The 13285-nt window shown below is 35.5% G+C and overlaps 3 protein-coding genes and 1 long non-coding RNA gene across 5 annotated transcripts in view; 3 read left to right on the top strand and 1 right to left on the bottom strand.

Moving 5' to 3' along the window:
• Nucleotides 1–5088, top strand: part of kmt2e (lysine (K)-specific methyltransferase 2E) — a 43836-nt gene extending 38748 nt beyond the window's left edge. Inside the window, exon 26 of the mRNA XM_015048925.1 lies at nt 5012–5088. Coding sequence (XP_014904411.1) covers nt 5012–5088 — 77 coding nt within the window. The remainder of the gene's footprint in view (nt 1–5011) is intronic.
• lhfpl3 (LHFPL tetraspan subfamily member 3) overlaps nt 4339–13285 on the bottom strand; it is a 36684-nt gene continuing 27737 nt past the window's right edge. The window contains exons 2-4 of the mRNA XM_015048947.1: nt 8797–9027; nt 5840–5895; nt 4339–5091 (exon numbers count right to left, since the gene is read on the bottom strand). Coding sequence (XP_014904433.1) covers nt 5873–5895; nt 8797–9027 — 254 coding nt within the window. The 3' untranslated portion in view covers nt 4339–5091; nt 5840–5872. The remainder of the gene's footprint in view (nt 5092–5839; nt 5896–8796; nt 9028–13285) is intronic.
• On the top strand, nt 7626–8891 carry LOC106957560 (uncharacterized). The gene is made up of 3 exons (XR_001426976.1): nt 7626–7873; nt 7953–8025; nt 8807–8891. It is a non-coding gene; the product is annotated as an uncharacterized LOC106957560 (long non-coding RNA).
• orc5 (origin recognition complex, subunit 5) overlaps nt 8985–13285 on the top strand; it is a 44433-nt gene continuing 40132 nt past the window's right edge. For both annotated transcript variants that reach the window (XM_015048945.1, XM_015048944.1), the window contains exon 1: nt 8985–9039. The gene's annotated coding sequence lies outside the window, so the exon portion shown is untranslated. The remainder of the gene's footprint in view (nt 9040–13285) is intronic.

Raw genomic sequence — 13285 nt, 5'->3', positions numbered from 1 at the left:
CGCCGCCGCCACCGCCGCCTCCCCCCGCCTCCAACCCCCACCACTACCAGTTCCAGACGGCCATGATGCATCCTGGCGCCACGGCGACCGCCTCCCCCTCCTACCCGCCCCCGCTGCAGCAGACCGGACTGCCCCCGCCCCCCCCTCCGCCGCCACAGCAGCCCGCCGCCGCACAGATGCCCCCCGGCACCCGCGGCGCTCCGGCGACCTCAAACTCCTTCCACAGCTCGGGGTACCTGAGCACTGGCTGGCACTGACCTCTGACCCCTGTGAACTGTTCAGCAGGGGGGGGCGTGTACTATAAGCTGTAGATACGTTTTTATGTTCCTGAACACGCGGCCAGTGGAAAAACAGCTGATTGTGGGGTTAAAGGTCACATTAAAGGACAAACTCTGGGAAGGAGGAAGAAACTATAAGAAAATAAAGATGGCGGACGATCCCCCTGGTGCTCATCGCCCCCCTCCCTCTGGCCCACATTTCTGATTTTTATTTTTGGGTTTTTTTACAACATCCTCTCAGACGGAGAGGAAACAGTTCTGTTCCCGTTGTAATTCCCTCTCCGGACATTCCAGCCTCTTCCCTCCTGATATCCGTCTTCTACACTGTAAAAACTCAAAGTCTGAAAGTGTTTTAGGTCCAGTTTCTACATTAATTCACTTCAAACAACAGAAAACGAACCTAAATGTAAAATTTCCCCATTAGCAGCTTTTTAAAGTAAATAATTCCTTAATATTGATGAAAAATTACTAATTCCACTTTTAAAATTGGGAAAAATGTTTTTTAAGTGAAGAAATCTGCTACTTTTTATCAATGTTCAAGATTTATCTTATAAAGACATTCGGAGCCAGGGTTGTTCACAGTGAGGCGCGTGGGCCATTTGTGGCCCTCAGACTGATTTTTTTGTGGCCCCAACTCCAGTGGTGTAAATTTTGTTTTTATTTTTAATCAGGGTAAATTAATTACCGATATGATTTTCCAACAATGGAAAATGTTAAATACTACATTTATTCAGAGATTTTTACTCAAAAAATAAAATTTTCTGCACCAAAATAAGTTAGTTTTTTGAAAGTAAGTGATCCAAATTTTATTCTAAGTGAGAATAAATTTGAACCTAAAAGTGATATGTAACAAATTTGAAACTTACCACCACTCTCCTATGAAAATAAATTTATTTTAAAAACTTGGCTACTTTATTTGCTTTTTTTTTTTCTTGACCCACACGATAAAAAGCTTAAACACCTTTTTTTAAGTCAATAGTACCTTAAAACTGCTGAAAAAGTGAGTAAAATGTCATATTATTTCTCTACTAACATAGAATAAATGTATTTTCATAAATAAAAAATCTGCCAGTGTTATTTACACTTATCAAAATTTAAGAATTATCGGCTTAAAACAAGCTCCTATATTTTTCTGAAGTTACTTTTTAAGTGATTTTTCAACAAGATAAGTGAATAATTTCCTCATATTTATACAAAAGTATTATGTCCACTGGCAAATTTAAGTGGAACCAGAACTTTTTCATAAATATTAAGGATTTATTTACTTACAAGTTTTTATATTTTGCTAAAAAGTAACTTGTAACGAAATTGCAAGTAACTTTTAGCAAGATATTTCAATAATTCCTTAATATTGATTTAAGAAAGTACTACTTAAATATGGAACTAGTACGTTTTTATCAATATTAAGGAATTATTTATTCAAAATAAGCTATATAGAGTCCTAAAAAGTTAGGACTCTATACTCTAAGTCTCTTTTTTTTTTCCAAGCATGAGATTTCTTGAGTATAAACTTCATAAAAATACTTTGATATTTTGAGTTTTTGCAGTGCGTCTGTCGTCAGCAGCTCTGTACACAGTTTATGTTTTAATCTAGTGGCTCATTATAAAAGCTTTTTGTATAGAGTAAAAAAAAAAACTGCAAAAAAAAAAAAAACAATTATTTTTTTTAATCTTCTAACAAATATCTGTTCACCGCTGCAGATTTAGGAAAGATCAGCGAGCAACGCCCCCTGCTGGAGGCTCAGAGTGGGTGTGTGGATGAGTGTGTGTGTGTGTGTGTGTGTGTGTGTGTGGCAGCTTAGAGGAGTGATTTTTGCAGGCAGATTGGACTCACAAGTCGGACGTCAGCGGTTTATTTTTGAATATCAATGGTTATTTGTAGAAAGTGTAATTTAATGTATAGGTGGTTACTTCAGCTTTCACCAGAAACAGGTTTTGTAAATATTCTGCTGCTTTTCTTTTTCTATGCTTGTACAATTCGCTCCCATCCGACCCCGACGACCCGACCCACAAACTCCCATTTTAAGATATGGTTGTAAATACGAACGCTGTTCTCGGCAAAGCTGAATGTTTCTGTGACTGTAGCATTATTTTTATTTTATTTTTTATTTTTCTCTCCCCTTTTATTGACTCTTCGACTTTGTCTCTTTTTTTATTTTTATTTGTGTGTGTGAGTGTTGCGTTTGTGTGGAGGAGAGAGACTCACAGACACTGCACTGGTTGGCTATTTTCATGGTTCATTGTAATAAATCACTGTAATGACAGTTTTATATCACTTGTGGCGACGTTTGTCTGAACCTTTTGGGGGGAAATAATTATCTGGGAAAGTATTTACACCCTGCTTTCTGTTTTACATCAGAATTACTTCATATAATCAGATTTTTACATTAATTTCTCAGGATTTGCCAGGTTTTTCAGTGGGTTTTCTTCACTAAACCCCCCAAATTTTCTAGTTGCTAGTACAAAATACCTTGGTATGCTTGAAAAAGACAAAATTAACATAAAAATATCTTTTCTACTTGTTTTAAGTAAATTGTCCTACACTTATAGCATGGGGAAAATGGCTTCATCCGCTCCGAGTGGTTTTGGAATCGTCATTTAAGAAATTTTCACAATCTTTAGTATCAGAATCTGTGCTTTCACTTACCCGGTACATTCACACAAACATTTTTAATTGTTCAGGAGGTAATAACAATCAGCGATGTAAACAATTACAGTTAGAATTGGAGCTGACATGTCTAAGTGGACCATCACCAAAATAAATGTTTTTACTACAGGTTACCATTGTTGATGTGGACGGTGGCCATATTGGATCTGGAAGTCGGCGTTTGAAAAATTATCGGACTTTGCTGGTGTGTTCCAGTCGGATTTTCTGAGTTCTGACTACAAACGGATCACGCTTGAATCAAATCAGTTGGCTATAAAAGTTAAAAAAAATTTCCCCCAAAAAAATTTAAATCTGGGTTTCTGTCAGCTTGTTGCTAAATTTTAATGAGAAACATTTATCTGGCCTTAGATGTTTTCAGTTTTATTCATATTGGTCAGGCTTGGTATTCTAAAAAATACTAACTGTAGCTTAAAGTAAAATCTTTACTTTTTTGGAAACTAATTCAGGATTATTTTTTACTTTTATATCTTCTTAAACATCTTTACCAGTGATTTGTCTTTAATATTAGACAGTTTTATAAGACTTGCTTTTTATCGAGTTATTATGCTAACTTTAGCTACTGTTTAGAGCACCAAACTAGCCTAGCTTAAAGTAAATATTTACAAGGATAGTAAATGAATGTGTAGTTCAAAGTTTTTAATTTTTGTAAGTAAAGATTGTATATAATTTAGTTTAATATGGAAATATCAGGAAAAGTTTCCTGAAATCCTAATGCTAACTTTAGCAAAGCTAACTGTAAAACAAGTTCAACAAGTTGGTTAAAAAAGTAAATTTACAGTAGAGGAATAAATGCTAACACTTTCCTAACTTATAATTCTAACACCAAATGTAAAGTTTTTTTAAATGTTAAAATGTTAATGTAATTAAACGTCCAATTTCTTACATATTAGTTGGTAAAACCAACCAATTAGATCAAATTATTCATTTTGTTAAATCAGCTGCTTTTATTCACAGTAACCGGACAGGAAATGGGCAAAAAGGAGGAGGTAAGTCCGGGGATCGGGAGTCGAACCCCGGACGGATTAAAGCGCTTGCTGCCTACATATCAAACCCGAAAACGTGAATTGAACAGACCACTTTTTAAAACTAATTCATGTTCGTTGTAAAGTTTTAAACCAGCTAATTATGTTTCACCTCAAATATTGGTAGTTTTAGTTTTGTTACTCAGGTTAGCTGTTTCTTATAAATCCCGATGCTAACTAAGCTAATGGCGCTACGTGCTTTTTCTAGCTAGCTTAGCCTAGCTAAAACATCTGTTTTCCGACTTCCAGAGGCTTTTTATTTATCCATCTAAACTATTAGCGTTTGTATGAAATTTGTTGTGGTGGTTTTTAAAGCGTTAAAGTGAAAACATTTCAGCTTACAAAACAAAACCAGACTCGGTTATTCATATTTTTTCTTTTTCTTTACAATATTGTCAGATAACAAGATGCTCAATGGCACACACTAATAATCAACCAATGGCAAGACATTTCAGAGAATACGTTTCAAAGTCGAGACAAAGGGACATAACCAACATGTAGTGCTGTTCACTAAATACATATAATTTATGTGTTCTTTTGATTGGTGCGCTTTTATTTTATTTGTCCTTTTTACACAGACTATCAGCAAAGAAAGCTTTGATATCAACAGTTTCCATTTTATAACATCAAATATTTAATCATAAACAAGACCACACTGTTTTTTTCTGATTGTCCAGCCTCTAGGTTTGCTCAGTTCCCAGGTTTTTGCAGACGGCAGTCGTCTTCAGCAGGATGAAGTTTGTTGACTTGGTAAGAAACGTCAAGGCTGTTGGGGTTTTTATTGTGTCCATCAGAGTCTGTTTGGTTTCAGTGGTTGTTTTGTCTTTTTTTTCTGCTTTAAGATAAACCAAAAAGCAACCTTTTTTTCCTTTTGTGGAAAAAACGGCTCAGGTAGGATGACAACAAACTCTAATCCTGGAAAAAATCTCAGTTTCAGGTGAGTATAAAAACTATTTTACAGAGAAATGGGGTGTTGATCCCAGTACTGGGTTTTATGGCTGCTTTCAGGGCATTTCTTCTTCTTTTGTTGCTTTAATTTGCAGCTTCTCAGCTCTGCATCCAGCCGCTGAGCCAGGAGATTGACGCTGGACGCTGCAGTAATGCCACATCCCAACTGTAAGACCTGCAGACATTAAGAAAAATAACTACAGATATTATCTAAACAATTCACTTCAGAAGTTTGTAACTTAAGACTTATTTATGTGTAGTTTATTGGCTTATTTCCCTCCAAAGTTTATTACTCTGAAGATGCCAAATAGTATCAGAAAATAATTTTTACTTCTAGTAAAGGTTGCATGTACATCCACATTCTGCAGATTTTTCATTTAACTACATTAAAAAGTTGAAAGAAAACAAATAATTTAAATCATTCTTAAGTTAAAAAAAATATTGCTTAGGATGCAATAACATATATTCCTTTAGTAAACATTTGATTATTTGTAGATTAATTGACCAATTTTTGGATTAACTTTTTAATAATTTTATAGCAAATGTGCTTAACAGATGTTTTAGAAATTATTTTAACCAAGTAAAACTAAAAATATTACATCAAGAATATTTCAACTGAATAAATCTTATTTGTTTATTGTTTGAATAAAACAAGATTTATTCTTTTTATAGGTATGTATATATAAATATGTATGATGTTATATCTTTATTTTCCAGATATAAATTGAAGGGAAGAAAGGGATATACTGAAATATTCAAACATTTCATCAGAATTGTCTCGTTTATTAATAATTTAATTAGCAAAAAAGATTTATTCCTATTTTTTTCATGTGAAACCACTTTATTTTCCAGAGATAAATTGAATTAAAATAAAGATTAGACTTTGATTATTAAACATTTTCGGTAACAAGTGGCATACATACCCATGCGTGTGAATTCTTCACCGTTTCCTGGTGTTATATGACATTATTTCCAGTTTCTGTGGAGATAAAAACAATAAAACATTTTATTTTAATTAGATGAAAAGTGAGATTGCGTGTATAACCAGCAGGTGGCAGTGTTGCATTATGTTTCAGGAAACAAATAGTCTCAAATTTGGACAGTTTATATTTTTACACACACAAAGAAGCAACTACTACCAATTAAATCCTTATTTTATTTCATGAACAACCACCTGTGTCTCCCCGTTTTCTCCCCAATGGCTCATTATTTTTCTCATTCAAGTATTTTTGTTTATAATGACTTTTTCTTTCTTCATACAAGCCAGCAGACAACTGCTTGATGGGCTGACTGTGATTCATTTAGTCTAGCTGTGTAAACATCCATTAGTAATTCATGACTCTGTCCAGCATCCCCGGGCTTCAATTAACCCCTGATGTTTGTGTGTCTTCCGTTTCGGACTCCCATCCGTCTCCCTATCGCTCTTTCTTCCTCCAGATGCTTTTGTGTTCATTCATTCTGCTCTCCATCAATCATCCTCTTTGGTTATTGGACCGCTTGTCATCTCGTCCAATTAGAAGAAAATACAATTTTCACCGGGAACAGAAGCAAACAAAAGCAGCCGACCAGGTGGTTTTACCGATCCGACGCAATGTATGCAAATTAAAAACTTTCGCATGGAAAGGAGAGGCGTTGTGCTTTAGACCTCAGGTATGACGTAAGGAGCATCATTAACAGTGACGTACTTCAATAAAAGCTAAGCCAGTTGAAATTAAAACGTTTCAAAAGTCGATAAATAGTTATTTAGATTAAAATTAGTTCCGATAATTAACTAAGACCGGCCGTTGGATCTTCTTTTCGTGCTGTAGTTTGGCCGCCATCCAACAGAGGGCGCCGCTGGTCATTCTGAAACGGAGCCGTTGATGGAGAAACAAAGATGGCGGCCAGGCCAGAACGTATCAGAGTAATGGTCGAAACAGAATCCGTTGTGGGATGGAAAAAGCACTTTTCGCGGTTCTATTTTGACATATAAGCACTCGACAAGCCTTAATACAAATTACTGATGTGCTGTGAAGGTAACTATAGCACAGAAATAAAAATTAAAATGACAGAAAAAGACATTATGACAATAAGCAGGTTGATTTTGAGGTCCGTCATGAGTTAATGCACTTCATAGAGCGAAGTTTTAAGAGAAAACACAGCTCGCACTTCTCTAAATCTTTCTGTTAATTATAAATTGTTTCACATATTTTTTCTTGTTATCTTTGATTTTTTTGAGTGTTTAATTTTTCTCTTTGTGTTACGGAAAGACAGTCAGCTCTCTTGATACAAGAGAAAACTTTAGTTTTTTCAAAAGTGTCCGCTTATCTACCCATCGTTAGTCCACCAATAAGATAAAATTGATTTATTTTTAATAATATTTCAACAGGATCCCGCTTCCGAAAAATTAAAACGATCCCTTAGGTGCTTTGATGATTTATTCATTTTAATTTAAGGCACACTCAGTGTTAGGTAAGATTCTTAAAAAACTAATTAGTTGAGTTACTTACTAATTTATATTTTAATTCATTGAAGAATATTGAGTTTTGCAGGATTTGGAAACAGATTTTACTTTCAAATTAAATCTGTGTAACCTACCAATTATTTTACCATTTCCATTTACATACATTAGAAGATGTAAATAACCAAATAATTAAAATGTTTTTTTAAATAAGAAAATATTTGTATTCATGCTTCAGTCAAAAACAGAATTTTACTCCAATTATTTTCTGCAGCCCCTAACATTGAGCTGATGTTGACTTGTGTAACCCGTCATTAGTCAATTAGCCAGACTTTTATTTTGCGGGCCTACTTCCTGTGTTGCCCCAAACTGTTCAACTTATTTAAAGCCCCGCCTCCAGCGCAGTTTGAACATCATCACCTGTTCCACTGTGATTGTGGCTGACTGTTGGCGTCTTGCTGATAATTTCATCCTGGAAAGTCACCCAAATCTTTGAAACAACTGATTTGAACTATTGGTGAGTTTGCTGGGTTGATAGCAGTATTGTGCACCATAAAAATGTTGCTCAATTGATCATTAGAGCATTGTTTTATTAGACTGTCAGCGGTTGTTACCTGGGCCGTCACTGGAATTCACAGCTGATTGTAGTCTGGCACTCTCTGCTCAAAGGTAACCGTTGGGTTTGTGCAAGATTTCTTGTTTGAAAATAGGATGTAGTTACATTTAATTTGATATTGCGCAGTATATTTCTTTTCCTCATTTTGCTTGAGTATTTGAGTTAATTTATTTTATTTTCCTTGATTGATATTTTGAAAGTTAACTTTGATTTAAACTTTAACCTTAAATTGATTAGTTGAAATATGATTGTTATTTTGTTTTAAATTATGGTTAATTTAACCTGACAAATGTTTAGTTTAATTATTAGATATTTAATAATTGCATTTGTTTGCACCTAATTGTTTAAAATGCGTAATAGTTTTTTTTTTTGGCCTTTTAGGTCGTTTTTTTTTTTTCTTCCCCATGATGGATACGATCTTAAGATCCTCTGTGAAGGACAAGGACTTTGATCTTTGAATTGATTTATTTGGAGTTAAGTTGTCTCTCAATGTGTATTTGTAATTGTTTGTTGTTTTTTATTCTTCAAATCACTAATACATTCACACCAAAACTAAAACGGTGCTCGTCTTCATTCACACCTCAGGCTCCTACATAAAGAACCATCTTCTGATGCTGCTTTTGTAGCCGCAGTTAGCTGCGTGGCCTATAATTGTTACACTTGCCTCCTATTTATTATTCAGTTATTGAACGCTGCTTGTTGATCATTTTTAGGCTCTGTTAGCTTTTAAAGCTCACTCTGTTACACACCAAAACTTGTGCAGTTATCTCAGATGTTTTAGTATTTTACAAGCAAAATTAGAAAATCTGAGGCGCTCCTCTTACTTTCTCCCAGCAGGTCTTCAGACATCAGATTATCCTGCCGGTTGCCGAGGACGAACGCCAGGAAGGAGAGGATGAGCGCGTCCAAGATGCCCATGATGGCCAGGATGTAGGCCCAGCGCACCGAGCAGGCGCCCAGTGTGTATTTGTCTGTCTGCTCGCCACACATCCGCTTCACCTCGTCGCTGTCCCAGCCGTCGGGGTAGATCATGCAGCCCAGAACCAGGCTGGTACCTGGAACAGGAGGTGAGACAGATGGGCCGGGGTGCTTAACACGCTACCAGGGGAGGATTCGTGTTGCTAAACCTGGAAACATGCTGCGGTTTATTAAAAATGGCTGCACTGCTGCATAGGTTGTTGGCTACAAACACAGATTTATTCATCACACTTCAAATTCTTCAATTTGTATTCAACACTCTTGAGCTTAAACTTTGCTTCGGCTGCAATTACAGCTTTGCACATCAGAGCTGCGACTAACAACTATTTTAGCTATTGATTAATCGGTTATTCTGATGATTAATCTGATTTTAAAAATCGACACATTCTGACATTTTTCATTTAAGCTTTTCAATGCAGTACTAGAAATGCATTAAAAGATCTAAATGAACAAATTAAACCCTTAAGTAAAAAAACAATTATTGCCTAAAATGCAACAATGCATCATTCCTTTTAGTGATCATTTCAGTAAATGGCCATTTTTTTAATCTGTATACTCCAGTTAATGGTTAAGTGATTACTAAATTAGTTGACCATTATTTCAATAATTGATTGATCGCAATTAATCGATTATTGAAATCTTTGCCCATTCCTCTAAATGCAAAACTAAACCTCAGTATTTAGACTTTAGTTCATAAATGATGATAAACCAGGTGGGATTTTGCTCTTATTATGGCCTACGTTTTGTTGTTGCGTCCAATAAAGCACTTTAAGACCTAAAACGTTTGAATTGGGGAGAAAAGATTAACATGGTGCTTTATTTGGAGAATTTGTAGTTCATGTAGAATATTCTCTTTATGGAAATAAACTCTTGGGAAATCGATTTAAATCACTTTTTGCATAAAAATAAGGAAATCAGAAAAGGAGCCAAAATAAATGCAATAGAATAGAAACTCTTTACAGCAGATGCACAAAAAAACTCCCAAAAGTGTTAAAAAAAAATATATATATATATGTGTGTGTAAAAAAACACAATTAATTATAACATAAAGGTACTGTGCATTTAATATAAATATTACAACTGAGTGTGATGACTCTTTAAAAATGTTTATTGAAACAGATGTGCAATCGCAGCATAAATATAATAAAAAATCTGCAGAAAACAGTGCAAATGTTCAGCAAATATGCAATAAGTAATGAAATAAATTCTGTATGATGGAGATTAAAGAGTCTGCAGACTGAATCAGGAGGGAATGAGCATCAGAGGAAACGTGATGGTGTTGGCAGCAGTTTAGAATCGGGCCAGAGGCGTTGAAGGAGGCGCAAAAAGAGAACCGCATGTCGCAGAACCGTGTGTTGACACGGGCCGTCTTCACACGCCGGCTGTCTCCTGGCTGATGATACCCTGTCATCTGATGACTGTTAGCATGGAGCTAAACGCTTTGTTTTTAGAAAAACAAGTTGTATTAATGCTTTAGAAAAGGCTAAAATGACGCAATTTAAGAGAATATTTTTTAGATTTTAACCAGAATAAATAGCTTTCCTAGGAAATACCTGTGATACTTGAACACTAACTTGAGTTACAAGTGGATTAACTGATAAATTATGCCACCTGTGTCAAACTCAAGGCCCGCGGGCCAAATCCGGCCCGGCAGAAAGTTTTATACGGTCCACAGAGACGCGTAAATGGATTCATTATTATGAATTATAGTTATATTAATCAAATGAAAGCAGTTTTTAACGGAAGAGGATTAGGATCAGATTTAGTTTCAGAATAGTCCATAATTATTCACACTCTAATTGTATAAAATCAAAAGTCAGAATTCTGGGAGAAAAAACCTGAATTCTAAAGAAAAAAGTTAAAATTCTTCTAAACAAAAGTCAGAATTCTAAGGAAAAAAATCTGAATTCTCAGAAAAAAGTTAAAAATTTGGGGAAAAAACTCAATTCTTTTTGTCAGAATTCTACATTTTGATTTCAGAAGATTAAAGCTAGAATTCCTTTTTGTTATTTTAGTGGCCATAATCATCTTCCATAGATTTCATACTGCTAAAATACATCGATGGGAAATGCTGTTTCATTCAATGAGCAGCGTCTTTTGTCTTAATCATTTGTAATTATCGTAATTAAATGCGTGACCCCTATGTAATGTAGGCAAAAATTTAAATAAAAAAGCTCTTAAAAACGACAAGGCAGCCAGTCGTCGACATAAATTCGCATTCTGCATTTCAAAATTATATTTTTTAGTTTTACTCCTTTAAGGTTATAATCAACCGCTGTAATAACACTTTTATGATGTAAGCTAATTACAGATTATTCTAATGACAGGAGGCATGTTACACAAAGAGTTGAACTTAAGAAGGTTGATCTGGGGGGGGCAAATAAAAATCTGCTTCGAGCTCCAAAAAGGCTTGTGCCGGCCCTGTCTGTTAATTCATGCAGTTCAATAGAATCAGACTTTTTGTCTCCTGTCAGATGCATTTTTCACTGGGAAAGCAGTTCTCTGCACACAATCCTGCCATAAATAAAGACATTCGTAATGAAACCTTCTCTCTGCTGAGTTGTCGGCTCATTTCAGCGCCAACAGGACCGATGTTTTCAGGTCGGACAGCCTGAACGCTGAAGGCAACATTTATATCGGCAGAGTGATCTGCGTTTGCGACGCCTCATGTGATTGAGGTCAACAAGAAAATGGAGGACAGGCTGTTCGAAACGAGCTGCCTGACTCTGAGATTCGTTCTGGCACTCGAACTCTGCAGGAGATTTGTAGTAATGAGCTGAATCTCACGCTGAGACGCTGAGAACCAAACCAAACACGGAGAAACGAGAAGGTCGATTAACTTCCAGGGATGCAGATTCCCTCAAATCCTTCGCTGCAAAGGCTGCAGAGGTCAGAGCTTCTCAGGAAAGCAGTGTCTAATTTTTACTACGGAGTGTTGGATAAGAAAATAAAAAACATAAAATTACAATAAAGCATTACGAAAATAAACTAGGATAAGAATAAAGTTGAAATAAGATGAGAATAAAGTCATATTTTGAGAATAAAATCTGAATATTTGGAGAAAAAGGTTGAAATGGAATAAAGTCTTAATATTACAAAATAAAGTGCTAGTATTACAAGAAGAGTCATATTATAAGAAAGTAATATTTTTTTAAAAAGTCAATATTCTGAGATTTAAATCGCATCAGAATGAAGTTGTAGTAATGACTTTACTGTCATATTTTGACTTTATTCTCGTAATTTTCTGACTTTTTTTCTTGTAATTTAATTTTTATTTTCTTAATGTGGCCTTAATACTCCATTATACAATTCAGATCTTTTCACTCACCCTTCCAAAAAAAAAAAAAAACGATTTGAGCCACTTTCATTTATGGATGTAATTTTGAAATTCAGAAATTTCCAAGTTTTTTCCATAAATATTAACATTTATAAGCTTTTTTCTAGCAAATTTTCAATTTAGAAAAATTTTTTTTCCCTCCATCTACAACCTCCGTAAAACTGCTTCAGTTCATCCCATTACGTCTGAGTGCTGATTTCCCATCGATTTGTTGGAAATAACTGTTTTTGTTGCACGTTTGCAGCTCAAACGTTAACGATCATAAACGTCCTCTGATTGTCTCCCACGCCGCGCTCATTCTGGCCGTGACGGCGACACAGACGTTCATGTCCCACATCCTCGTCTCCCAGGGTCAGCTGTTGCTTTCTGCCGTTTGGGCGTCTGCTTCAAGGTGGAGCTTGACAAATGCAATTAATGGGAGTTAATTGGGGCAGAAAGTGGCAGATGCAAGAAGGTATGAGGCTCATCCTCCCCTCCCTTCGTCTGTGTTTCTCTGCTGGCCGGGAATCAGAGCGCAGATATGAGAGGAAGGGCAGATGGAGCGTAATGTGCAACACGGTTCCTGCAGCACACCGCAAAGTTCATTAAAGCTTCCAGCAGCCGCTCAGTGATTCATGAGGCCAGTTGGTGTTTGGAGGGGAAATTAATGAGCTGATCTGAAGCTGCTGAGTACAGAAGAGGATTAGGGCCACTGGAAAATTAGAAAAAGACAAATATTATGTTTTTTTTTCTCTGAATTTGGACTTTAATTTTCAATTTTGATTTTACTTTAAACTCAGAAATTCTGACTTTAAATCTCAGAATTTTGACTTATCTAAAAATTTTAATATAATCTAAAGTTTCACTTTAAATTTAAATTTTTACTTAAAACCAGGAATTTTGGCTTTAAACTAATAATTTTGATTTAAATATCAGAATTCTCACTTTTTATTCAAAAATGCTACGTCCCCCCCCCCCCCCCCCAATCTTCTAACTTTAAACTCAGTTGTTTCTGCATA

This window comes from Poecilia latipinna, unplaced genomic scaffold (genome assembly GCF_001443285.1).
Source record: "Poecilia latipinna isolate Pla-1442-1.1 unplaced genomic scaffold, P_latipinna-1.0 Scaffold914, whole genome shotgun sequence".
Lineage (NCBI taxonomy): Eukaryota > Metazoa > Chordata > Actinopteri > Cyprinodontiformes > Poeciliidae > Poecilia > Poecilia latipinna.
Note: the sequence above shows the minus strand (reverse complement) of the source record. Positions and strands in the feature narration are given on the sequence as shown.